General features: G+C 51.3%; 1 protein-coding gene across 2 annotated transcripts in view; it reads left to right on the top strand.

Annotated features, from left to right (window-relative positions):
* TSC22D4 (TSC22 domain family member 4) overlaps window positions 1-27,924 on the top strand; it is a 364,865-nt gene that overhangs the window by 320,383 nt on the left and 16,558 nt on the right. Inside the window, exon 4 of one of the 2 annotated variants that reach the window (XM_086946196.1) lies at window positions 20,957-21,008. In XM_086946196.1, the coding sequence (XP_086802322.1) occupies window positions 20,957-21,008 (52 nt within the window). The remainder of the gene's footprint in view (window positions 1-20,956; window positions 21,009-27,924) is intronic. The other variant, XM_086946197.1, reaches the window with a different exon arrangement.

The raw sequence follows: 27,924 nt of genomic DNA on the forward strand, positions 1-27,924 counted from the left end.
CCGCCTTCCATGCAGACTCGTGTAAGTGCGCGCATCAGCAGTAGCACTCGTCGTCTTCTTAAAAGCTCGTTTTAACAGCATTAAATATTCATCTTCTTCATACACGATTAAACCTTCTCGTGCAGGGTCATTACATCTGCATTATGGATTCTTCTTTTTGCAAAGACTCTTTTTACTACTTTACTGAAGGATTCATCGTAAAAGTGAACTCATTCCTTTAAGTGCTGGCACTTTTCATCACTTTACCACAGGGCTGCTATGTCAATAATGGACAGGGTCCCCCCCACTTACTTCAAAGCGATTGATGCCAGAGTGAGCAATCTCCTGTGGGATGGCAAAACCAGTGCGTATAGCGATGCACAAACTGGTACGACGGGGGCATCGCACTTCCGAATATAAAAGGGTACTATTGGGCCTCCCAGCTCATTGTACTAAATCAATGGCTCAGTGCATGGATCGGCATGTTCTAGAAACAGATGGAGTTATGGGTGTACTTTACAATAACAAAAACAACAGTTGATGGACAGAATGCAGAACAATGTCATACATTCACCCCAGTACAAAGATCTGGGCCTAAATCCATCGTTTCTTTGCACTCCACACCACCCTGGGTTAGACACTGGCTATATGCAAATCAGCCTTGACCCTGTGCCTCATGGGAACATTCCAGTCCAAACTACCAAGCCATGTCTTTCCTGGACCAGAATCAAGCTTCCGAGGACCGGTTTCTGGCTATCAGCCGTCTTCAGCCCGGCTTGCTTGACTCCAGTGATGTGGAGAGCGTGGGACTCACGTCTGAGCTTACCCATCCCACTCGGGGTGACAATTGCAAAAAACACAGTTGATGGACAGAATGCAGAACAATGTCTTACATTCACCCCAGTATAAAGCTTTATCCTCCGGACCGCTGTCCTTGTAACAGGACACGATCAGCACTCATAACAGGGGTCCTATGCCAGCAGTGCTGCAACAGTTGTAGTGAACAGTGCTGACACTTTACTGCAGCACCTCTACACTAGTAGTGAACAGTGCCAGCACTCTCTGCTGTGCCATTACACTAGTAGTGAACATAGCTAGTACTCTCTGCAGTGGTGCTACACTAGTAGTGAACAGAGCCAGCACTCTCTGCTGTGCCATTACACTAGTAGTGAACATAGCTAGTACTCTCTGCAGTGGTGCTACACTAGTAGTGAACAGAGCCAGCTCTCAGCAGTGGCATTACACTAGTAGTGAACAGAGCTAGTACTCTCTGCAGTGCCATTACACTAGTAGTGAACAGTGGCAGCACTCTCTGCAGTGGTGCTACACTAGTAGTGAACAGAGCCAGCGCTCTCTGCAGTGGTGCTACACTAGTAGTGAACAGAGCCAGCGCTCTCTGCAGTGGTGCTACACTAATAGTGAACAGAGCCAGTGCTCTCTGCTGTGCCGCTACACTAGTAGTGAACAGAGCCAGCGCTCTCTGCAGTGGTGCCACACTAATAGTGCACAGAGCCAGCGCTCTCTGCAGTGGTGCTACACTAGTAGTGAACAGAGCCAGCGCTCTCTGTAGTGGTGCTACACAAGTAGTGAACAGAGTCAGCACGCTATGCAGTGCTGCTACACTAGTAGTGAAAAGAGCCAGCACTCTGCAGTGGTGCCACACTAGTAGTGAACAGAGCCAGTGCTCTCTGCAGTGGTGCCACACTAGTAGTGAACAGAGCCAGCACTCTCTGCAGTGGTGCCACACTAGTAGTGAACAGAGCCAGCACTCTCTGTAGTGGTGCCACACTAGTAGTGAACAGTACCAGTGCTCTCTGCAGTGGTGCTACACCAGTAGTGAACAGAGCCAATGCTCTCTGCAGTGCTGCTACACTAGTAGTGAACAGAGCCAGCGCTCTCTGCAGTGGTGCTACACTAGTAGTGAACAGAGCCAGCGCTCTCTGCAGTGGTGCTACACTAGTAGTGAACAGAGCCAGCGCTCTCTGCAGTGGTGCTACACTAATAGTGAACAGAGCCAGCGCTCTCTCCTGTGCCGCTACACTAGTAGTGAACAGAGCCAGCGCTCTCTGCAGTGGTGCCACACTAATAGTGAACAGAGCCAGCGCTCTCTGTAGAGGTGCCACACTAGTAGTGAACAGAGCCAGCGCTCTCTGCAGTGGTGCTACACTAGTAGTGAACAGAGCCAACGCTCTCTGCAGTGGTGCTACACCAGTAGTGAACAGAGCCAGCGCTCTCTGCAGTGGTGCCACACTAGTAGTGAACAGAGCCAGCACTCTCTGTAGAGGTGCCACACTAGTAGTGAACAGAGCCAGCACTCTCTGCAGTGGTGCCACACTAGTAGTGAACAGTACCAGTGCTCTCTGCAGTGGTGCTACACTAGTAGTGAACAGAGCCAGCGCTCACTGCAGTGGCATTACACTAGTAGTGAACAGAGCCAGCACTCTCTGCAGTGGTGCCACACTAGTAGTGAACAGAGCCAGCACTCTCTGCAGTGGTGCCACACTAGTAGTGAACAGAGCCAGCACTCTCTGCAGTAGTGCCACACTAGTAGTGAACAGTACCAGTGCTCTCTGCAGTGGTCCCACACTAGTAGTGAACAGAGCCAATGCTCTCTGCAGTGCTGCTACACCAGTAGTGAACAGAGCCAGCGCTCTCTGCAGTGGTGCTACACTAGTAGTGAACAGAGCCAGCGCTCTCTGTAGTGGTGCTACACCAGTAGTGAACAGAGTCAGCACGCTATGCAGTGCTGCTACACTAGTAGTGAACAGAGCCAGCGCTCTCTGCAGTGGTGCTACACTAGTAGTGAACAGAGCCAGCGCTCTCTGCAGTGGTGCTACACTAGTAGTGAACAGAGCCAGCGCTCTCTGCAGTGGTGCTACACTAATAGTGAACAGAGCCAGCGCTCTCTCCTGTGCCGCTACACTAGTAGTGAACAGAGCCAGCGCTCTCTGCAGTGGTGCCACACTAATAGTGAACAGAGCCAGCGCTCTCTGTAGAGGTGCCACACTAGTAGTGAACAGAGCCAGCGCTCTCTGCAGTGGTGCTACACTAGTAGTGAACAGAGCCAGCGCTCACTGCAGTGGCATTACACTAGTAGTGAACAGAGCCAGCACTCTCTGCAGTGGTGCCACACTAGTAGTGAACAGAGCCAGCACTCTCTGCAGTAGTGCCACACTAGTAGTGAACAGTACCAGTGCTCTCTGCAGTGGTCCCACACTAGTAGTGAACAGAGCCAATGCTCTCTGCAGTGCTGCTACACCAGTAGTGAACAGAGCCAGCGCTCTCTGCAGTGGTGCTACACTAGTAGTGAACAGAGCCAGCGCTCTCTGTAGTGGTGCTACACCAGTAGTGAACAGAGTCAGCACGCTATGCAGTGCTGCTACACTAGTAGTGAACAGAGCCAGCGCTCTCTGCAGTGGTGCCACACTAGTAGTGAACAGAGCCAGCGCTCGCTGCAGTGGTACCACACTAGTAGTGAACAGAGCCAGCGCTCTCTGCAGTGGTGCCACACTAGTAGTGAACAGAGCCAGCGCTCTCTGCAGTGGTACCACACTAGTAGTGAACAGAGCCAGCGCTCTCTGCAGTGGTGCCACACTAGTAGTGAACAGAGCCAGCACTCTCTGCAGTGGTGCCACACTAGTAGTGAACAGTACCAGTGCTCTCTGCAGTGGTGCTACACTAGTAGTGAACAGAGCCAGCGCTCTCTGCAGTGGCATTACACGAGTAGTGAACAGAGCCAGCAATCTCTGCAGTGATGCCACACTAGTAGTGAACAGAGCCAGCACTCTCTGCAGTGGTGCCGCACTAGTAGTTAACAGTACCAGTGCTCTCTGCAGTGGTCCTACATTAGTAGTGAACAGAGCCAACGCTCTCTGCAGTGCTGCTACACCAGTAGTGAACAGAGCCAGCGCTCTCTTCAGTGGTGCTACACTAGTAGTGAACAGAGCCAGCACTCTCTGCAGTGGTGCCACACTAGTAGTGAACAGAGCCAGTGCTCTCTGCAGTGGTGCCACACTAGTAGTGAACAGAGCCAGCACTATCTGCAGTGGTGCTACACTAGTAGTGAACAGTGCCAGCGCTCTCTGCTGTGGTGCCACACTAATAGTGAACAGAGCCAGCGCTCTCTGCAGTGGCATTACACTAGTAGTGAACAGAGCCAGCACTCTCTGCAGTGGCATTACACTAGTAGTGAACAGAGCCAGCGCTCTGCAGTGGTGCTACACTAGTAGTGAACAGAGCCAGTGCTCTCTGCAGTGGTGCTACACTAGTAGTGAACAGAGCCAGTGCTCTGCAGTGGTGCTACACTAGTAGTGAACAGAGCCAGCGCTCTCTGCTGTGGTGCTACACTAGTGGTGAACAGAGCCAGTGCTCTCTGCTGTGCCGCTACACTAGTAGTGAACAGAGCCAGCGCTCTCTGCTGTGGTGCTACACTAATAGTGAACAGAGCCAGCGCTCGCTGCAGTGGTGCTACACTAGTAGTGAACCGAGCCAGCGCTCTCTGCTGTGCCGCTACACTAGTAGTGAACAGAGCCAGTGCTCTCTGCAGTGGTGCTACACTAGTAGTGAACAGAGCCAGCACTCTCTGCAGTGGTGCCACACTAGTAGTGAACAGTACCAGTGCTCTCTGCAGTGGTGCTACACCAGTAGTGAACAGAGCCAATGCTCTCTGCAGTGCTGCTACAATAGTAGTGAACAGAGCCAGCGCTCTCTGCAGTGGTGCTACACTAGTAGTGAACAGAGCCAGCGCTCTCTGCAGTGGTGCTACACTAATAGTGAACAGAGCCAGCGCTCTCTGCTGTGCCGCTACACTAGTAGTTAACAGAGCCAGCGCTCTCTGCAGTGGTGCCACACTAATAGTGAACAGAGCCAGCGCTCTCTGTAGAGGTGCCACACTAGTAGTGAACAGAGCCAGCTCTCTCTTCAGTGGTGCTACACTAGTAGTGAACAGAGCCAACACTCTCTGCAGTGGTGCTACACCAGTAGTGAACAGAGCCAGCGCTCTCTGCAGTGGTGCCACACTAATAGTGAACAGAGCCAGCGCTCTCTGTAGAGGTGCCACACTAGTAGTGAACAGAGCCAGCACTCTCTGCAGTGGTGCAACACTAGTAGTGAACAGTACCAGTGCTCTCTGCAGTGGTGCTACACTAGTAGTGAACAGAGCCAGCGCTCACTGCAGTGGCATTACACTAGTAGTGAACAGAGCCAGCACTCTATGCAGTGGTGCCACACTAGTAGTGAACAGAGCCAGCACTCTCTGCAGTGGTGCCACACTAGTATTGAACAGAGCCAGCACTCTCTGCATTGGTGCCACACTAGTAGTGAACAGAGCCAGCACTCTCTGCAGTAGTGCCACACTAGTAGTGAACAGTACCAGTGCTCTCTGCAGTGGTCCCACACTAGTAGTGAACAGAGCCAATGCTCTCTGCAGTACTGCTACACCAGTAGTGAACAGAGCCAGCGCTCTCTGCAGTGGTGCTACACTAGTAGTGAACAGAGCCAGCGCTCTCTGTAGTGGTGCTACACCAGTAGTGAACAGAGTCAGCACGCTATGCAGTGCTGCTACACTAGTAGTGAACAGAGCCAGCGCTCTCTGCAGTGGTGCCACACTAGTAGTGAACAGAGCCAGCGCTCTCTGCAGTGGTGCCACACTAGTAGTGAACAGAGCCAGCACTCTCTGCAGTGGTGCTACACCAGTAGTGAACAGAGCCAGCGCTCTCTGCAGTGGCATTACACGAGTAGTGAACAGAGCCAGCAATCTCTGCAGTGATGCCACACAAGTAGTGAACAGAGCCAGCACTCTCTGCAGTGGTGCCACACTAGTAGTTAACAGTACCAGTGCTCTCTGCAGTGGTCCTACACTAGTAGTGAACAGAGCCAACGCTCTCTGCAGTGCTGCTACACCAGTAGTGAACAGAGCCAGCGCTCTCTGCAGTGGTGCTACACTAGTAGTGAACAGAGCCAGCGCTCTCTGTAGTGGTGCTACACCAGTAGTGAACAGAGTCAGCACGCTATGCAATGCTGCTACACTAGTAGTGAACAGAGCCAGCACTCTCTGCAGTGGTGCCACACTAGTAGTGAACAGAGCCAGTGCTCTCTGCAGTGGTGCCACACTAGTAGTGAACAGAGCCAGTGCTCTCTGCAGTGGTGCCACACTAGTAGTGAACAGAGCCAGCACTATCTGCAGTGGTGCTACACTAGTAGTGAACAGAGCCAGCGCTCTCTGTAGTGGTGCTACACCAGTAGTGAACAGAGTCAGCACGCTATGCAGTGCTGCTACACTAGTAGTGAACAGAGCCAGCGCTCTCTGCAGTGGTGCTACACTAGTAGTGAACAGAGCCAGCGCTCTCTGCAGTGGTGCTACACTAATAGTGAACAGAGCCAGCGCTCTCTGCTGTGCCGCTACACTAGTAGTGAACAGAGCCAGCGCTCTCTGCAGTGGTGCCACACTAATAGTGAACAGAGCCAGCGCTCTCTGTAGAGGTGCCACACTAGTAGTGAACAGAGCCAGCTCTCTCTGCAGTGGTGCTACACTAGTAGTGAACAGAGCCAACACTCTCTGCAGTGGTGCTACACCAGTAGTGAACAGAGCCAGCGCTCTCTGCAGTGGTGCCACACTAATAGTGAACAGAGCCAGCGCTCTCTGTAGAGGTGCCACACTAGTAGTGAACAGAGCCAGCACTCTCTGCAGTGGTGCCACACTAGTAGTGAACAGTGCCAGTGCTCTCTGCAGTGGTGCTACACTAGTAGTGAACAGAGCCAGCGCTCACTGCAGTGGCATTACACTAGTAGTGAACAGAGCCAGCACTCTCTGCAGTGGTGCCACACTAGTAGTGAACAGAGCCAGCACTCTCTGCAGTGGTGCCACACTAGTAGTGAACAGAGCCAGCACTCTCTGCAGTGGTGCCACACTAGTAGTGAACAGAGCCAGCACTCTCTGCAGTAGTGCCACACTAGTAGTGAACAGTACCAGTGCTCTCTGCAGTGGTCCCACACTAGTAGTGAACAGAGCCAATGCTCTCTGCAGTGCTGCTACACCAGTAGTGAACAGAGCCAGCGCTCTCTGCAGTGGTGCTACACCAGTAGTGAACAGAGCCAGCGCTCTCTGTAGTGGTGCTACACCAGTAGTGAACAGAGTCAGCACGCTATGCAGTGCTGCTACACTAGTAGTGAACAGAGCCAGCGCTCTCTGCAGTGGTGCTACACCAGTAGTGAACAGAGCCAGCGCTCTCTGCAGTGGTGCCACACTAATAGTGAACAGAGCCAGCGCTCTCTGCAGTGGTGCCACACTAGTAGTGAACAGAGCCAGTGCTCTCTGCTGTGGTGCTACACTAGTAGTGAACAGTACCAGTGCTCTCTGCAGTGGTGCCACACTAGTAGTGAACAGAGCCAGCGCTCTCTGCAGTGGTGCTACACTAGTAGTGAACAGAGTCAGTGCTCTCTGCAGTGGTGCTACACTAGTAGTGAACAGAGCCAGCACTCTCTGCAGTGGTGCCACACTAGTAGTGAACAGAGCCAGCACTCTCTGAAGTGGTGCCACACTAGTAGTGAACAGAGCCAGCACTCTCTGCAGTAGTGCCACACTAGTAGTGAACAGTACCAGTGCTCTCTGCAGTGGTCCCACACTAGTAGTGAACAGAGCCAATGCTCTCTGCAGTGCTGCTACACCAGTAGTGAAAAGAGCCAGCGCTCTCTGCAGTGGTGCTACACCAGTAGTGAACAGAGCCAGCGCTCTCTGTAGTGGTGCTACACCAGTAGTGAACAGAGTCAGCACGCTATGCAGTGCTGCTACACTAGTAGTGAACAGAGCCAGCGCTCTCTGCAGTGGTGCTACACTAGTAGTGAACAGAGCCAACACTCTCTGCAGTGGTGCTACACCAGTAGTGAACAGAGCCAGCGCTCTCTGCAGTGGTGCCACACTAATAGTGAACAGAGCCAGCGCTCTCTGCAGTGGTGCCACACTAGTAGTGAACAGAGCCAGTGCTCTCTGCTGTGGTGCTACACTAGTAGTGAACAGTACCAGTGCTCTCTGCAGTGGTGCCACACTAGTAGTGAACAGAGCCAGCGCTCTCTGCAGTGGTGCTACACTAGTAGTGAACAGAGTCAGTGCTCTCTGCAGTGGTGCTACACTAGTAGTGAACAGTCAGTGCTCTCTGCAGTGGTGCTACACTAGTAGTGAACAGAGTCAGTGCTCTCTGCAGTGCTGCTACACTAGTAGTGAACAGAGTCAGTGCTCTCTGCAGTGGTGCTACACTAGTAGTGAACAGAGCCAGTGCTCTCTGCTGTGGTGCTACACTAGTAGTGAACAGAGCCAGCGCTCTCTGCAGTGGTGCTACACTAGTAGTGAACAGAGCCAGTGCTCTCTGCTGTGGTGCTACACTAGTAGTGAACAGAGTCAGTGCTCTCTGCAGTGGTGCTGCACTAGTAGTGAACAGAGTCAGTGCTCTCTGCAGTGGTGCTACACTAGTAGTGAACAGAGTCAGTGCTCTCTGCAGTGGTGCTACACTAGTAGTGAACAGAGCCAGTGCTCTCTGCTGTGGTGCTACACTAGTAGTGAACAGAGCTAGTGCTCTGCAGTGGTGCTACACTAGTAGTGAACAGAGCCAGCGCTCTCTGCAGTGCTGTTACACTAAAAGTGACCAGTAACAACACTTCTTATGCGCGCTCCTTGGCACAGAGGGCCCTGGCAGCCATTCCAGCACCCACTCTCCCACCCTCCCCCTGCCCGGGTGCCAGCCCTCTCCTCTGTGCCGCCGCCAGTGGTGGGTGAGGGCGGCCAGGCTGGGGACAGAGGGCCCTTGTGCTGCCGTCCAGTGCCTGGAGGGTCCCTCGGAGCGGGGCCGGAGTCGTCGCCATCCGCGCTAACAATAACATTAACAGGACCTTCTTGTATCCGACTCTCGCCGGCGGCCCCCTCCTGTGGGACAGGGCAGGAGGCGCCCGCGGCGGCACTAGGGCCACTGAGCTGCAGGTCACACGCAGGTCTGAGCAGCAGGCGCATCGACCCCAGAACTATCTTCCTGGGAGTGGAGACTGCGTATGATATCCGCATCACCCCAGAGCCTTCTGAGAACTTGCAGCGTTGCACGCGTATTTCGTCTGCACGTGCATTAACCTTTGGAGCTGTCGCACTAGGATTGGAAACTGCCCTGCGGGCAAACACGGATCTCTTCAGCAGGTGCACCGACCATGTGAACTGTCTTACTGGAACAAGAAGCTGCGATTGACAGCTTACATGGACGCCTCTGGAGCAGCCATCAACCTCCTGAGTTACCTTTATGGGACTGGAAGCTGTGATTGACAGGTTACACAGACGCCTCTGGAGCAGCCCATCAACCTCCTGAGTTACCTTATGGGACTGGAAGCTGTGATTGGCAGGTTACTCAGACGCCTCTGGAGCAGCCCGTCAACCTCCTGAGTTATCTTACTGGGAGTGGGGATTGTGTCCTGCGGGTTCAGCAGCGCTCTCAGCAGCTGGTGCATTACCCGAGTGAGCTATCCTCCTGGGCTGGCACACTTGTGACCCGGGGTGCATTACCCACTGCGCTACTTCACCCGCTCTAGGTGGCATCGTAGAGTACCCTCCAGGTGCCAGGTTTACATTTGGCGCCTGAAGGGGCACAGTTGGGCGCCTGGGTGTGGGCGCTATGTCTGGGCTCGGCGTGTCTGTGAAGAGCATGGTGAGCACCTTCGAGACCCGCAAGGACCCTCCCCCCTGCGGCTGCCACTCCCCGCTGGCTGCCCGCCGGTGCGGGTCTCGGGCCAGCTCCCCGGGCCGGGCACAGGGGGGCACAGCGGGGCGTCCTGGCAGCGAGAGCCCCAGGAGACGCGCCAAGAAGACCGCCTTCAGGAGCACCATGGACAAGAACCTGCTCTCCATGCTGCTGATATTCCACAGGTGAGAGGGGCGCGTGGAGAGGGGTGGCACCCCTGGCACTGGGGAGGGGGGGGGGGGGCGGAGGGGCACGAGGGAGAGAGAACAGGGACCCTGAGGTGGGCACTGGGGTGGGGGGGGGTGGCACTAGGGGGAGGGTAAGAACAGGGGTCCTGAGGTGGGCACCCTGGCCCCTGGGGGTGGTGACACGAGGGAGAGAGTGAGAACAGGGGTCCTGAGGTGGGCACCCTGGCACTGGGGGTGATGGCACGAGGGAGAGAGTGAGAACAGGGGTCCTGAGGTGGGCACCCTGGCACTGGGGGTGATGGCACTGAGGAGAGAGTAAGAACAGGGGTCCTGAGGTGGGCACCCTGGCACAGGGGGGTGGTATAACTAGTGACAGAGAGAGAGAAAAAGGGGTCCCGAGGTGGGCACCCTGGCACTGGGGGTGATGGCACTGAGGAGAGAGTAAGAACAGGGGTCCCGAGGTGGGCACCCTGGCACTGGGGGGTGGTGGCACTGAGGAGAGAGTAAGAACTGGGGTCCTGAGGTGGGCACCCTGGCCCTTGGGGGTGGTGGCACTGAGGAGAGAGTAAGAACAGGGGTCCCGAGGTGGGCACCCTGGGACCTGGGGGTGGTGGCACTGAGGAGAGAGTAAGAACAGGGGTCCCGAGGTGGGCACCCTGGCCCTTGGGGGTGGTGGCACTGAGGAGAGAGTAAGAACAGGGGTCCCGAGGTGGGCACCCTGGCCCTTGGGGGTGGTGGCACTGAGGAGAAAGTAAGAACAGGGGTCCCGAGGTGGGCACCCTGGGACCTGGGGGTGGTGGCACTGAGGAGAGAGTAAGAACAGGGGTCCCGAGGTGGGCACCCTGGCCCTTGGGGGTGGTGGCACTGAGGAGAGAGTAAGAACAGGGGTCCCGAGGTGGGCACCCTGGCCCCTGGGGGTGTTGGCACTATTGAGAGAGTGAGAACAGGGGTCCCGAGGTGGGCACCCTGGCCCCTGGGGGTGTTGGCACTGAGGAGAGAGTAAGAACAGGGGTCCCGAGGTGGGCACCCTGGCCCCTGGGGGTGTTGGCACTGAGGAGAGAGTAAGAACAGGGGTCCCGAGGTGGGCACCCTGGCCCCTGGGGGTGTTGGCACTATTGAGAGAGTGAGAACAGGGGTCCCGAGGTGGGCACCCTGGCCCCTGGGGGTGTTGGCACTGAGGAGAGAGTAAGAACAGGGGTCCCGAGGTGGGCACCCTGGCCCCTGGGGGTGTTGGCACTGAGGAGAGAGTAAGAACAGGGGTCCCGAGGTGGGCACCCTGGCCCCTGGGGGTGTTGGCACTATTGAGAGAGTGAGAACAGGGGTCCTGAGGTGGGCACCCTGGCACTGGGGGTGATGGCACTGAGGAGAGAGTAAGAACAGGGGTCCTGAGGTGGGCACCCTGGCACAGGGGGGTGGTATAACTAGTGACAGAGAGAGAGAAAAAGGGGTCCCGAGGTGGGCACCCTGGCACTGGGGGTGATGGCACTGAGGAGAGAGTAAGAACAGGGGTCCCGAGGTGGGCACCCTGGCACTGGGGGGTGGTGGCACTGAGGAGAGAGTAAGAACTGGGGTCCTGAGGTGGGCACCCTGGCCCTTGGGGGTGGTGGCACTGAGGAGAGAGTAAGAACAGGGGTCCCGAGGTGGGCACCCTGGGACCTGGGGGTGGTGGCACTGAGGAGAGAGTAAGAACAGGGGTCCCGAGGTGGGCACCCTGGCCCTTGGGGGTGGTGGCACTGAGGAGAAAGTAAGAACAGGGGTCCCGAGGTGGGCACCCTGGGACCTGGGGGTGGTGGCACTGAGGAGAGAGTAAGAACAGGGGTCCCGAGGTGGGCACCCTGGCCCTTGGGGGTGGTGGCACTGAGGAGAGAGTAAGAACAGGGGTCCCGAGGTGGGCACCCTGGCCCCTGGGGGTGTTGGCACTATTGAGAGAGTGAGAACAGGGGTCCCGAGGTGGGCACCCTGGCCCCTGGGGGTGTTGGCACTGAGGAGAGAGTAAGAACAGGGGTCCCGAGGTGGGCACCCTGGCCCCTGGGGGTGTTGGCACTGAGGAGAGAGTAAGAACAGGGGTCCCGAGGTGGGCACCCTGGCCCCTGGGGGTGTTGGCACTGAGGAGAGAGTAAGAACAGGGGTCCCGAGGTGGGCACCCTGGCCCCTGGGGGTGATGGCACTGAGGAGAGAGTGAGAACAGGGGTCCCGAGGTGGGCACCCTGGCCCCTGGGGGTGTTGGCACTATTGAGAGAGTGAGAACAGGGGTCCCGAGGTGGGCACCCTGGCACTGGGGGTGATGGCACTAGTGAGAGAGTGAGAACAGGGGTCCTGAGGTGGGCACCCTGGCCCCCGGGGGTGTTGGCACTGAGGAGAGAGTAAGAACAGGGGTCCTGAGGTGGGCACCCTGGCCCCTGGGGGTGTTGGCACTAAGGAGAGAGTAAGAACAGGGGTCCTGAGGTGGGCACCCTGGCCCCTGGGGGTGTTGGCACTGAGGAGAGAGTAAGAACAGGGGTCCTGAGGTGGGCACCCTGGCCCCTGGGGGTGTTGGCACTGAGGAGAGAGTGAGAACACGGGTCCCGAGGTGGGCACCCTGGCCCTTGCTGTTGGTGGCATGGAGTGGGGACTCCGGGGCCCCGTAGTACCGCTGTGGGCACACTGGGTCAACTACTTGCATTCTGACGCATTATCGCAGCCCTATAAAACTGGCACTGCCAGTCCTTCAAAGGTGATAAGCATCCTTCTCAGGGTGGTATATTTGAAGATGTTGCTGCTTCCTTTGAAGGCGGGAGAGCTGCTTTTAAATCAGTTCTAACACATTGTGAATTCGGCGTCAACCCCCCCTTTGAAAGAGTGGTCGCATGGTGAAGGCCGCAGCCGGGCAGCATTGCCGGCACTCTGGGGGTGCAATAACACACTTCGAGGCGGGGGTCATCTGCCTTTGGAAAGATATTAGCTTTAGAAGGCGGAGGTGCCTGCTCTTCCAAGAGTTGTTACGTTTTAAAGGTTTTATTGCCTGCATTTTAAAAATGTTACACCCTCATTTTGAAGGGGGCATTAGCTGCATTTTGAATGTAACAGACGTTGGAAGGCGGTAGTCCCTCATTTTGAATGTGATGTAACACATGTTGGAAGGCGGTAATACCTGCATTTCGGATGTAACAGACATGGAAGGCGGTGTTACCTGAATTTTGAATGTGATGTAACAGAGGTTGGGGGACGGTATTACCTGCATTTTGATGATGATGATGATATGGAGCTTATTAAGCGCTTGAATGCCTGGGCGTCTTGGCGCTAGTGTGTGTAAGCGAAGAGCTGAGACTAAGCTGGGTCTGCTCGGGTCTAAATAGCTGAGTTTTCAGAGCTTTCCTGAAAAGTAATAGATTGGGTTGTATTCTCAGAGACACTGGCAGTTTGTTCAATAGTTTTGCTGCACAACTGGACAAGGACCTAAATCGTGCTGTGGCATTCTGTAACGATTGCAGTTTTTTTATCTTGGTTTTATCGATACCCAAGAATAGCGCGTTACAGTAATCCAATTTGGACAGAAAGAGAGCAACCATTACCGCCTTCTGTAGTTTGGGAGGGATAAAAGGAAAGATCTTACGAAGGGTCTTTAACAGAAAGAAACTGGCAGACGTTAGACTATTGACCTGCGCCGACAGATTAAACTTGTCATCAAAGATGACTCCAAGAATCCTGACCTTCCCGAAGGGGCGGGGACATTCGCCCTTCTCCGACGGCCACCAGGAATTGTTCCACAATGACTTCCCATCGCCACACTCTATCACTTCGTTTTTTTCTGTATTGACCTTCAAGAAACATAGGCTCATCCAGTTCATGATAACCTTTAGACAGGCTTAGAAGCGAGCAGCTGAGATCCCAGGCTTGTCCGACAAAGATATCACCAATTGTGAGTCATCAGCGGAGGACACAAATGTGAAACCATGTTTCCTGACGTGTCTTGCCAGTGGCGTCACATAGATGTTGAATAACGTCGGGGACAGAGCCGATCCCTGTGGGACACCACAGGGCAGATGGAAACTGTCAGATTGTAAGCCGTCCCAGCTCAAACTCGATTTCCTGTCCTCTAGAAAAGAGGAGAGGAGTGCCAGGGCCGACTCACCAATTCCTACCTCCAGCAGCCGCCGCACCAACACCGTATGATTCACGGTGTTGAATGCGGCCGACAAATCCAGGAGAACGAGAATAGCCCTGCCCCCCCATCCACCACTCTCCGGATCCCCTCTGTGGCCGCAATCAGAGCAGACTCAGTGGAGTGACATGGTCGAAAACCATGCTGCGTAGGAGCTAGTAACCTGCTGGTGTCTAGATAGTCGGTCAGTGTCTTGTTGACCGACTTTTCAAGGATCTTGGATGCAAAGGGTAGGCCCGCGATCGGGCGATAGTTTTTACGCTCAGTGGGGTCTAACGTTGTCTTCTTCAGGACTGTCCTAGTACACGCTGTCTTCCATGCCGCAGGGTAGATCCCAGATGCCAGAACTTGATTGATCAGGGGGGCAAGTGTCTCGCTGATCTTCTCGGCGGCCAAGTGCATAATAGCGGGGGGGGGGGGGCCAAGGGTCATTAGGTGACCCAGATTTTATCGCTTGAAGGAGGTTAATTACTTAGTCTGCCGAAAGTGGTTTAAAGCATGTTAACTTACACTGCTCTGTCTCCACCACAGAGGGTGATTGATTGTTATGTGCCATGCTGTTCGATGAATTGGCAAGATTATTCTATATCACTTGCACCTTATTCTGAAAGAAGGTCTCTAGCTGATTACAAAATGCCTGGTCTGGTTTAAACATATTAGCCAGCTGTGGTTTAGCTAAAAATGTAACTGATTGAAAAAGTTCTTTGGCTGAGTTTCCTGCCTCTTGAATCTTTGCCGTAAAATATGCCTGTTTTGCTTCAAGAATAGCCTCCTTGTACTGTTTCAGAGCCCCGTTGTATGCATGTTTGCTCTCCTTGCTATAATCTACTCCCCAGAGGCGCTCAAATCTTCTACATTCCACCTTTAAACATTTAAGTTCAGGGCCATACCAAGGTGTTGCCAGCGGGCGCCTTTTGGCCATTCCCGTTTGTTCTGGGGCAACACAATCGCCGCCCTCTGAATCCACTCATTAAACTGGGAGGTTGCCACCTCGTTGCCACTATCTAGTGTCGGAGGCGAGTGATTGAGAGCAACTTCTAAATCCCTACCCTTTACCTTATTCCAACGTCGGAACATAACTCTAGATGCTTTAAAAAGGCGACGCTTTTTAGGTGCCCTCACCTTGGCCTCGAAGTAAACTGCCTTATGGTCAGTCCAGGGGAGTGATTCAACTCTGGCAATGTAATATCAGGGTTCTTAGAGAAAATGAACAATATGGAGTCAGCACCCATCTATGAAGTGTTCTTTAGCAGTCTCTATTGTTCTCAATATATATAAGAATGCAAAGTCTTGTAATAAGAAAAAAGTCCGGACTGTTGCAGAGTTTCTTTTTCAAATTCTTTATTGTGGTAATCCAAGACAGGCAAAAAAATCCAAGCACAAATATGGATTTCCCTTCTTAGCCAACGCGTTTCATCTCAAACACTGCGACTTCTTCAGGGCTCGAATATCAGTATTATTTAAAAAAAAAAACAATCTCAATACAGCAAAGTGAGATTCCTTGAGAATGGCTCAAGGAATAACAGCATCTGAGATGCTGTTTGACCGCTGACACGCAATTCTCCTTTGGCTACCATGCCTATTTTTTTTAACAAGACTAAGTATAATGTGAACAGCCTGACAAGAACAAGAACAACAATCCCTGTTATTCCTTGAGCCATTATCTTAATCTCACTTTTCAAAGATCTAGAGGAATTATAAAGCTGCCATTCTCAAGGAATCTCACTTTGCTGTATTGAGATTGTTTTTTGACTACTACTGATACTCGAGCCCTGAAGAAGTCTCAGTGTTTGAGACGAAACGCGTTGGCTAAGAAGGGAAATCCAAATTTGTGCTTGGATTTTTTGCCTGTCTTGGATTACCACAATAAAGAATCTGAAAAAGAAACTCTGCCACAGTCCGGACTTTTTTCTTATTACAAGACTTTGCACTCTTATATATATTGAGAACAATAGAGACTGCTAAAGAACACTTCATAGATGGGTGCTGACTCCATATTGTTCATTGCATTTTTTGGGCTTTGCCCTTGAAGGAACAGACGGGGTTGTGTTCCTTGGATTCATAAGCACCATCGTCATAACTCCTAAGTCACAGGTGAAAGTAGGTGCTGTTTTTCTGCCTCAACCCTTGCTTTTTGAAATAAGTTCTTAGAGAAAAGACCGTCCAGAGTGTGTCCCGCCCGATGTGTAGGCTCAGACAGTACCTGGCTGAGGCCGTATGCCGCCAGATGGTCTAAGAGTCTGTAAGAGTAAGAGTCAGTATTTATATTGAACTCCAGATGATAGTTAAAATCCCAGAGTATTGTAAAAAATTCAGTCTATGCATGTCTCCAAAAAGGACAGGAGAGCCTGTGAAAAAGCAGTTCCGGGCCCCGGCGGCCGATACACACCAGTAGGCCCTGAAACTTGAAAGTATCATTGAGCCTAACGCAGAAACCCATTGCTTCTGCCGGAATGACCGCCTCTGCGTCAGCTTGAATCGTCAAATAGTCTTTATACATGATTTCTATGCCTCCCCCTTATTCTCTTGCCTGTCTTGGTTCTATAGTGCATAACCAGATGGCAGGGCAATGTTCCAATCGGATCACTGAAATAATATCGAGGGACAAAATATCGACTTGCAAAAATATCGTGGACAAAATATCGACAGTCAAAATATCGAGTTTGTATCTACAAACAGGTAAGTACAAAATATCGTTTACAATAATATAGTTGTAAAAAATATCGACTTTATTAAAAACAGTGTTAAATTAAATTAATATTCAAATTTAATTACTAAAATATACTTAAAAATACTTAAATTAACTTATAATAATTAAATAATAAATGAAAATAATAAAAATAATTTTTTACAATCTTATTTGTTAAAACATATCTATATATATATATATATATATAGTAACATACTATAATTAAATAAGATACTATTATATTACCGTACGATACCAGAAGTGTTAAAAATACTATTCCCACTCCAAAGAGTGCAAGCGTAGGGAAAGCGTTGGATAGCGTAGGGGTTAAAATTACTATTCCCACTCCAGTGGGTGCAACAGTAGGGAAAACTGACCCTGAACCCAAAAAATACCCCTTTACCCAAGAACTGAAAACTGACCCTGAACCCTAAAAATACCCCTTTAGCCAAAAACTGAAAACTGACCCTGAACCCAAAAAATACCCCTTTACCCAAGAACTGAAAACTGACCCTGAACCCTAAAAATACCCCTTTACCCAAAAACTGAAAACTGACCCTGAACCCTAAAAATACCCCTTTACCCAAAAACTGAAAACTGACCCTGAACCCTAAAAATACCCCTTTACCCAAAAACTGAAAACTGACCCTGAACCCTAAAAATACCCCTTTCCCCAAAAACCCAAAACTGACCCTGAACCCTAAAAATACTCCTTTACCTAAAATTAATTAATATTATTTAATTACCAAATAATTATTAATTAACAATAACAATAAAGTAAATATATTAGCACATTAGCTGTAATTAATTTAATTTAATAATTAATATTATTTTTCCCAATTAATTAACCATAACTAAAAATTATATATATATAAATAAATTACTCTAATTAATGTAATTAACTAATTAATATTATTTAATTACCAATTAATTACTAATTAAAAATATGAACAAAATTATAATCATTAATTAACTAATTATTATGAATTAATTACCAATTAATTAAAAATATTTACAAACATATATTAATTAATTAATTATTATTAAATTACTCCCCACCCTTATCCCCTATTAACCCAACATCCCGCTCCTAAACATTAACTACAATTTATATTACTATTAATAAAAAAATTTTTTTAACCTTTTTTCTACATATTATTGATTTTTTTTGAGTCGATATTTTTGTACTCGATATTTTTTTATCAGTATTTTAAACGATATTTTGACCAACGATATTTTTGTAATCGATATTTTATTGTTGTCGATATTTTTAACTCGATATTTTGTCCATTCGATATTTTGTAGTCGATATTTTGTCTGTGCACCGTTCCAATCTGGAACTGAGGTATCATCGTCCACGTCTCCATCAAGAAGACTATGTCCGGATTGTGGGTCTGCAATAACATTTCTAATTCATATTTGTGTTTTACAACAGAGTGTGTGTAAAGAAGTAGGCAATAAATACACATTTTGAATGTGAAGTAACAGAAGTTGGAAGTCGGTAATACCTTAATTTTGGAAGTAAGACATTGGAAGGCGTTAATACCAGCATATTAAAAGTGACATCCCAGAAGTTGGAAGTCGTTAGCGCCTGCATTGTGAATGTGATGAGGCATACGTTGGAAGGCGACATACCTGCATTTTAAATAAGTTACAGCAATACTTTGAAAGTGATATAACTTGCATTTTATAGCAGCGTTTCGAAGGTGTCTTTACCTACCTTCGGGACCTATTATAAATAATCTGCTGAAAGATCATTTTCCTGCTTTTCGAGAGGCTATAAAACATTTTGAGGCTGGTGTTGCCTACAGTACAAAGGCGCTATCATATTTTGAAGGTGGTATTTTCTTTATTTTGAACCTTTTATTAAAAAAATATTTGGTAGTTAGCAATACCTCTAGTTCGAAGGCATTGTAACATTTTGAAAGAAGAAGTCTCCACATTATGGGGTCTTAAATAAGCATTTTGAGGTCATTAGTACCCGTACTTTGAACGTACATGTCTATATTTTAAAGTGTTATAGCAACTACCGTGGGTTGAAAACAAGGATTCGGAAACAAGGGTTCCTTCCATGGGCAGAGGAACACTCAGCAGACATTGTTGCTCTGATCCACCCTAATTAATAAAACCTCACACACATTTGGTAAAACAACAAGCAGCTCTATCTTTCCATGCTAAAGAGCATATAGCTCTCTCACAAAAGTGAAATTGGAAATATAGCAAGCAGTGAGAAAGGTGATGATTTTGGGGTCCTCCCCAACCTAGGGAGAGGACCAAGCAGATGCCTTGAACACAACGAGCACATCATGCTGAGCGATTCGGTGGTGGTCCCATCCTACTAGGACCATCCCAAGGAAAGTTATGGGCAAAAGTACAATCCCAACCAAAGGCCCTGCAAAGCATTATGGGACAAGATTCTAGAATGCAGTGAATATTATAGTATGGGCTCTCCCGCTGAGCCGGGGAGAGCCCCTGCTGCTTGAGGAATGGTTTCCTCCAAGTCTGGTGGGTCTGACGGAGGGGCCCATCCCACCGGGCACCTCAACAGTGACCCTTGGTGGAGGGCAGCTCGGGCCTGCTCTGGCGTCGGGCGGCCCTCCTCCTTGCGTCTGGGCTCCTTGCGTCCTTGGAACCCCATCCCCACCCCTTGTGTTTCCTCCGTACTGCTGTCTGAGGGGAGGAGACCTCAGAGGGCTGCCGTCTGCCCGCTGTTGCCGGCTCCTGACTGACGCAGCACGCATTGGTGCTGCTGGGGCAGGGAGCCGGCGAGGACAGCCGGGGTGGGCTCCCCGAGCTGCCCTCCACCAAGAATCACTGTTGAGGTGCCTGGTGGGATGGGCCCCTCCATCAAACCCACCAGACTTAGAGGAAACCATTCCTCAAGCAGTAGCGCTCTCCCGGCTCAGCGGGAGAGCCGATACTATAATATTCACTGCATTCTAGAATCTCGCCCCATAATGCTTTGCGGGGCCTTTGGTTGGCATTGTATTTTTGCCCGTAACTTTGCTTGGGGTGGTCCTATGAGGACCACTGAATCGTTTAGCATGATATGCTCTTTGTGTTCAAGGCATCGCTCTTGTGAATTGCCAATATGTTTTTAGCATGTAAAGGTAACGTTGTTTTACAAAAGGGATGTGGGTGCAGGAGCTAACTCCGCTACACGGTGGAGTCGGTGTTCCTAATGGAACGTGGAGTTGGTAAAACTCAGCTAGCGGAGCCCACTGCCCACTGCTATTTGGAATTGGAGTAGTAGAGATTGTTGTAGGTAAAGGTCCACCTATTGAGGTCACACCTCCCTTGCCAGGATAGAGTAATTAAACAAAGCCCCACACTCCACCCTCTGGTCTGTGGCCTCCGTCCAGGCTTCACCTGGCGGCACCTTGGCAAGTCCAGGCTTTAAGGAGCTATGGGCGCCATCTCAGAGATTCATTGGTGATGTAAAACTTCACCCAAAGTCAAGTGGGGTTCTGGGGTGTTGAACCCCACGGGTTTGTTTCCAGTGGGGTTGGGCCTTCATTTCCAGCCACTGTCACTGGATTCAAGCCCAGCTGGGGGCAGAGCCTTTCATGCCCGGGCAGTGACCAGGAGGTACGAACCGGAAGTAAACTGAGGCCGCTGTACCCACAAGAGCTTGGATACTGAGGGGCGTGAGGGGAGGGGCTGCGTCTGTGTGCAAGAGATACTCTCGCTAATGGTTATTTTTTCTTTCTCTCTTCCCTTCTCACTGACCCTCTTGCCTTTCCCACCCTCCTTTCTTTCCTCTCCCCCTCACCTCTCTGCCTTCCTTCTCTCCTTCCACTCCCCTTCCTCTCCCCTCATTCCATCTCTCTCCCTCATATATCTTGTTTCCTCTTCCTCCTCTCACCCTCCTCCTCTCTTGCTTTCTTTTCCTGTTCTTCATCTATTCCTTCTCTCCGCGCTCCCTCTTTTCTCCCTCACTTCTCCCTCACTTCCCTCTCTTCCCGCCCATCATTTCCTCTATATTTAAACTCCTTCCTCCTTACGCCCTCGCACCTCGCTCTCTCCTCCTTTCATCCCATTCTCTCTTCTGTTCCTTCTTCTTTCTCCTCCTCTCTCCTTCTCCACTTCCTCTACCCTCCTTTTCTCACCACCCCTCACCTGCTCCTTCCCGCCCCCTCTCACCCCACCTCCTCTGTCCCCTCATGTACCCTCTCCTTCCTCCCCCCGCCCCACCCCCTTCCCCCTCCCCCCCCCGCCCCACCCCTTCCCCCTCCCCCCTCCCTTGCAGTGGCTCCAGCAGCAGCATGGTGGCGATCGACAACAAGATCGAGCAGGCCATGGTAAGTTCATCACTCCGGTTTCATTGTATTTTTTTACATTTTATTTATGTCTCCGGCTGTATTTATCCATATTCATTTTTACTAATGTTATCTGTATTTAATTTATTTTGGGTTTTGTTAAAAATGAAGTTGAAACTAGTATATTTCCACATCTATGTACCCTATAAAGGTGCATGCATGCTTGAATGCCTGATAGGTTTCAATGATACGAACACTCACAGATGATAAATAAATGCACTAATATGAAAACATAAACATTTTAGTATCGAGGTTGTGCATATCCACTGCTGTTAAAGCCTCTTTATTGTTCTTTAACCCTTTACCTGGCAATCTGTACAGCTATTGGCCTGGCAGCCATGACTGGCAGCATTTAGAATCACTCAAAAAAGAATCCAATTTCTGCTTTTATCCACATTTAAAAATAAATACAGACAGCAAAATAAATGGTTTTCTGACTGTATTTGTGTGAAAATCAGTAAAAATTGAAAAAAGGGAGCCAAATTCACATTGTACACACCGATCTGTGTTCTGGCCCCTGCATTCCTTAACGCATCCTGCACTGCTTCCGGGGGTGAGGGGTGAGCTCAGAAATCCCAGAGGTGCCCCTTCTGTATCAGGGGTACTTTTTAGGTCTGGCTCCTTGACCTCAATACAGTCCTCTTTTTATTGTAGTGCACCCCTCCTCCCTCCCCTCCCCCCCCCAAAAAAAATGTGTCTAGAATGCTCATTTACATCTCTCAATCCTGAAAGGTTTTGGGGAAAGTACAAAAATTCCCCAAATATTTTAAGAAAGGATGTGGCCTAACAGCTAGGGCGGTCGATCTCAAATCTGGGGAACCGGGTTCAAGTCTCGGCAACGATGCTCAACATCCTGTGATTCTGGGCAAATCACTTAACCTCTCTAACAAAATGTATGTGTCCTTGTGTAACGTAACTGGTGCTCATATAAAGCGCTCCGATACCTGATATCTTCGGGTCTAGTTCGCGCTACATAAAACTATGGGGAAAAAGAGAGTTCTAAAAAGATTGACTGGAATGCAGGCTGAGTTTGAAGGTCAAGACATAAAGCCAGGATACCCTCTTGCTGCCCAATCTTTATTTGACTTAGAAACAAAAACAGGACTTATTTGAAGGCACGGGAGCTCTCAGTGTAGACAGCGTAAACAGCCTTTCATTTGTTTCATTGGTCTTGCTTTAACGTGCTCACATTGCAGTCATTAACCCAGACCTATTGTCTGGGCTTTCAGTGGGCCGGGTCTCACAGGCGCTGAGCCCTGGCAGTTTTTTTAACCTGTTGGCTGCTGCCGTCGGCCAACGGTCGTCGCGAGCACTACCTTGGTAGTGCTGCGCACGTCCGTTGGCCGACGCTGCCCCACCCGTTTTTCAAATGTTCAGCACTGGAGCTGAAAGTTCTACGCAGCCAACAGGTTAATGGGGGCCTCAAAACAAGCAGCCAGGGCTTACCCCAGGAGGTGGCAAAGGGATTCGAACGCGCATGACGCAGCAATCACATGTCATCAGTTCTGCGTCTAGCTGTATGTTTTAAAAGGGCCTAGGGCAGGGCTTTAAGTGGGCCGGGTCTCACCGGCTCTGAGCACCCGTAGTTTTTTAAAGGAGGCCTCGAAACGGGTCTCTATCAGGCTCTGTTTTGTGCCCTGGCAGAGCGGTCCGTTTTTTTCCGGACTGCAGTGACAGCAGGCCCATCGATGTACCCTGCTCACTTCTCACTAGTGTGCGCGTGCTCACACTCCTCCCTTCTCACTAGTGCAGAAGTTACAGCATGACATCATGCCAGGTGAGCGTTGTAGGGGACGGGAAATCCTTTAAAGACTAATTTTCTCTGTCTGGATTTCCCTTCTCTTTTTGAAACTCAGGGGCAGCAACGTTGTCGTGGTGTCACCAGGGATGTTAGTGGAAGCTTTTTCAATATTATATACAATCCATAGTTGCTGCCTATTTATCTTCCATTGACAAAGCCAATAGTCCTGACTTATTGCAGGTATGATGTTACTTGTTGTATCATATATCTGGGTGCAATGACCGAAACAGCAAAATACAAGTCGGCTGCATACTATGCTAAGCACAGATTGTCAGCATGTGTGTTTTTAATCCACGCTTAATTACATTGGCCACGCCCCTTTGAGAGACCCCCCCCCCCCCCCCAGTTTTTTCATCCCACTTGAAGCCCTGCCTCTTGTCTTTGCTATATAGCTTGTAGTCTGTATTCCGTGTTATCTGTGTGCTACTGTCATAACCGATAGCCACCACTTGGTGTCAGTGTTGCACAAAAATCAGGTCTGGCAATTAGTAATGCCTTTGAAGAGTAAGAACAAAATGAGACCCTTTTCCATTTCAGTCGGTCCACTTCCAGTCCAATAGTTTCCAGGTTATCATATTTCAGGGCTCACTGTGCAGGTCCCCGATATGTGTGTTCATGGGGGTCGGGTGTTAATTTCGCATGTACGGAGCTAACGCCACCAGCGGTTTGGTAACTTTGGGGGCCGTGGGTTGGCTCAAATTTAATGAGGATTTTGAGTTTAACCTTTAGAACCACTTGGAATAAACAAGGTTTTACCAGGTGCACTTGTATTTCCAGGTCCGATTCACCTGGTAATTCTCCACCTTGCCCCAGTATTTTACCTGCTTTCAGCAGTTGATATCTCTGGGTAAAACTCCACAGATGTGTGGGGTTTCAATGGACGCACGTCACCCACCCCATTGGAATTAAAAAGAGGGCCTTAATCGAAGGCCTTAATCTCGGGCCTTAATCTCGGCCAAAATTACTCACCACCCCTAAGGGATGTATTTTCCGTCGCACTCCTGTCGAGGCGATTCCTGTTCCCCCTTAGAGGCCGCGGCCCTCTGTCCCCGGGAGCAAGAGACCATTGAAGCACCCCAGCTCACAGCACCCCCACTTCCAGGGGCCTGCACTCAGAGGCACTAGTGCAGCATCATACAGAGGCTCGGAGGCGCTAGATAAGGCACCTGTAGTGTCCTGCAAGATGTCATGCAGCACCCCCTCCCTAGGGGCCGGGAAACAACCTTTACATCGCGGTCATTAGATCGCGATGCCTTTACAACGCGGTCGTTACAACGACCGCATTGTTACAACGTAATGCCATTACTACGCAAGTCATTACATCGACTTGCAGTAGATGGCGCTCTAACATATGGAATAGTATAATTTACAATTCCAACACCTTCCCTACTGTTGCGTAGGCTGGAATTGGAATAGTAAATGATACATTCCTAATGTTACAGCGCTATCTACTGCAAGTCGATGTAATGACTTGCGTAGTAATGGCATTGCGTTGTAACAACGCAGTCGTTGAAAACGACCGCGCTCTAACGGAACGCGATGTATTTGCATGTTTTGTAGCATGCTACATTCCTAGGGGCCATGCTAACACCCACCCACCAGCATAGGCGTCACCGACCCTGCGAATAAAAGGGGCGGGGCGCACGTGCCCTGGGCCAGTTTCACCTACCATAACTGTGTGTCCCTGTCATCGTCATCATAGTGCTGATATCGGCAACCCACCCACTCAACAGTAATTAGTCAAGCTGTGCAAAATAAACAGTCCACACAAAATTTTGTTGGAGGAAGTTTGCTGCTGAAGGACTAGAGGGTGGCCAGCGGGTGGGGCAGGTCTATACCTGTCCTCAGCCCACCGCGCACTTGAAAAGACGCCATAGAGGCGTCAGGCACAGGGGGACTCCCTCACGCCGGCACGCAGGGTTAGTGGTTGGGAGGGTGACAGCGTGTCCAGTGGGGGACAAAGAGGGTGGCCAGAGGGTGGGGGCAGGCCTAAATACCTGTCCCCAGCCCACCACACATCTGAAATGATGCATTAGAGGCGCTAGGCACAAGGGGAGGACTCCCTGAGGAAGGCGGTCCCGGCAACAAGGGGAGGTGAGGTGCCTGAAGAGGCACTAGGGGGCCACCCTCTTAAGGGGCCCACTGTGTGCACCACGGGCAGCCGCATAGTGCCGATATCGGCAACCCCCCCCCCTCAACAGTAATTAGTGGTGCTGCGCAAAATAAACCGTCCACACAAGATTTTGTTGGAGAAAGTTTGCTGCAGCTTTATTACATACAAGGAGTATGCCACCTTGGTGGGGTAACTTACGGGTGATCTAAGGGCAGGCAGCAGTGTCTAACTTAAGCTGCCATGCCCACCTGATGAGCCAAACTGCACCGTGGTCAGTCCATTCGGTGCTACCATTAATGTGGGGGTTATCCCCTTTACACATTATAGACCACCAGTCCATACCTTTTACTCATGCCTTTTTAGGGGCAGAGCGTAACCAGGCAAGCCCCCAGTTGCTCAGGCTTACAACCGCCCGAAGGACTAGCGGGCACCGTCGCTTCCAACCAGGGTTTTGCCATAAAGACTCCTGGGATTTTGGCATAATGCACCCTTATTGAAGCAGCCTCTGGATCGCCCTGTAACTTCACCAAAGCCCTGGATGTGGCCACCGTCATAGGGCTCTAGTTCCGGTGTCCTTAGGTCTCTGGTTCCGGTGTCCTTAGGGCTCCAGTTCCGTTGTCCTTAGGACTTGAGCTCCGGTGTCCTTAGGGCTCCAGTTCCGGTGTCCTTAGGGCTCCAGTTCTGGTGTCCTTAGGGCTCCAGTTCCGTTGTCCTTAGGACTTGAGCTCCGGTGTCCTTAGGGCTCCAGTTCCGGTGTCCTTAGGGCTCTAGTTCTGTTGTCCTTAGGGCTCTAGTTCCGGTGTCCTTAGGTCTCTGGTTCCGGTGTCCTTAGGGCTCTAGTTCCGGTGTCCTTAGGTCTCTGGTTCCGGTGTCCTTAGGTCTCTGGTTCCGGTGTCCTTAGGTCTCTGGTTCCGGTGTCCTTAGGTCTCTGGTTCCGCTGTCCTTAGGGCTCCAGTTCCGCTGTCCTTAGGGCTCCAGTTCCGTTGTCCTTAGGACTTGAGCTCCGGTGTCCTTAGGGCTCCAGTTCCGGTGTTCTTAGGGCTCCAGTTCCGTTGTCCTTAGGACTCCAGTTCCGTTGTCCTTAGGACTTGAGCTCCGGTGTCCTTAGGGCTCCAGTTCCGGTGTCCTTAGGGCTCCAGTTCCGGTGTCCTTAGGGCTCCAGTTCCGCTGTCCTTAGGGCTCCAGTTCCGGTGTTCTTAGGGCTCCAGTTCCGTTGTCCTTAGGACTCCAGTTCCGTTGTCCTTAGGACTTGAGCTCCGGTGTCCTTAGGGCTCCAGTTCCGGTGTCCTTAGGGCTCCAGTTCCGGTGTCCTTAGGGCTCTAGTTACGGTGTCCTTAGGGCTCCAGTTACGGTGTCCTTAGGGCTCAGCTCCGGTGTCCTTAGGGCTCTGGTTCTGGTGTCCTTAGGGCTCTAGTTCCGGTGTCCTTAGGGCTCCAGTTCTGGTGTCCTTAGGGCTCCAGTTCCGTTGTCCTTAGGACTTGAGCTCCGGTGTCCTTAGGGCTCCAGTTCCGGTGTCCTTAGGGCTCTAGTTCCGGTGTCCTTAGGGCTCTAGTTCCGGTGTCCTTAGAGCTTCAGCTCCGGTGTCCTTAGGGCTCTAGTTCCGGTGTCCTTAGGGCTCTAGTTCCGGTGTCCTTAGGGCTCCGGTTCCGGTGTCCTTAGGGCTCCGGTTCCGGTGTCCTTAGGGCTCCGGTTCTGGTGTCCTTAGGGCTCTAGTTCCGGTGTCCTTAGGGCTCTAGTTCCGGTGTCCTTAGGGCTCCGGTTCCAGTGTCCTTAGGGCTCCAGTTCCGGTGTCCTTAGGGCTCCGGTTCCGGTGTTCTTAGGGCTCTAGTTCCGGTGTCTTTAGGGCTCTAGTTCCGGTGTCCTTAGGGCTCTAGTTCCGGTGTCCTTAGGGCTCCAGTTCTGGCGTCCTTAGGGCTCCAGTTCTGGTGTCCTTAGGGCTCCAGTTCTGGTGTCCTTAGGGCTCTAGTTCTGGTGTCCTTAGGGCTCTAGCTCCAGTGTCCTTAGGGCTCCAGTTCTGGTGTCCTTAGGGCTCTAGTTCCTGTGTCCTTAGGGCTCTAGTTCCGGTGTCCTTAGGGCTCCAGTTCCTGTGTCCTTAGGGCTCCAGTTCCTGTGTCCTTAGGTCTCTGGTTCCGGTGTCCTTAGGTCTCTGGTTCCGGTGTCCTTAGGGCTCCGGTTCCGGTGTCCTTAGGGCTCCAGTTCCGGTGCCCTTAGGGCTCCAGTTCCGGTGTCCTTAGGGCTCCGGTTCCGGTGTTCTTAGGGCTCTAGTTCCGGTGTCCTTAGGCCTCTAGTTCCGGTGTCCTTAGGGCTTCAGCTCCGGTGTCCTTAGGGCTCTAGTTCCGGTGTCCTTAGGGCTCTAGTTCCGGTGTCCTTAGGGCTCTAGTTCCGGTGTTCTTAGGGCTCCAGTTCCGGTGTCCTTAGGGCTCCAGTTCCGGTGTCCTTAGGGCTCCGGTGTCCTTAGGGCTCCGGTTCCGGTGTCCTTAGGGCTCCAGTTCCGGTGTTCTTAGGGCTCCGGTTCCGGTGTCCTTAGGGCTCCAGTTCCGGTGTTCTTAGGGCTCTAGTTCCGGTGTCCTTCGGGCTCCAGTTCCGGTGTCCTTAGGGCTCTAGTTCGGGTGTCCTTAGGGCTCCGGTTCTGGAGCCCTAAGGACACTGGAACTGGAGCCCTAAGGACACCGGAACCGGAGCCCTAAGGACACCGGAACTGGAGCCCTAAGGACACCCGAACCAGAGCCCTAAGGACACCAGAACCAAGGGCAGATGGTGGCACCTGGGCAGTATCCAGGGGCAGACGGTGGTACCTGGGCTGTATCCTGGGGCAGAAGTGGTACCTGGGCAGTATCCAGGGGTAGAAAGTGTTACCTGGGCAGTATCCAGGGGTAGAAGGTGGTACCTGGGCAGTATTCATGGGCAGAAGGTGGTACCTGGGCAGTATCTGCGGTGAACCCTGCTGTGACTGGCCTTTCAGTGAAGGTGACTCCCTTACGTTT

This window comes from Lissotriton vulgaris, chromosome 12, assembly GCF_964263255.1.
Source record: "Lissotriton vulgaris chromosome 12, aLisVul1.2, whole genome shotgun sequence".
Lineage (NCBI taxonomy): Eukaryota > Metazoa > Chordata > Amphibia > Caudata > Salamandridae > Lissotriton > Lissotriton vulgaris.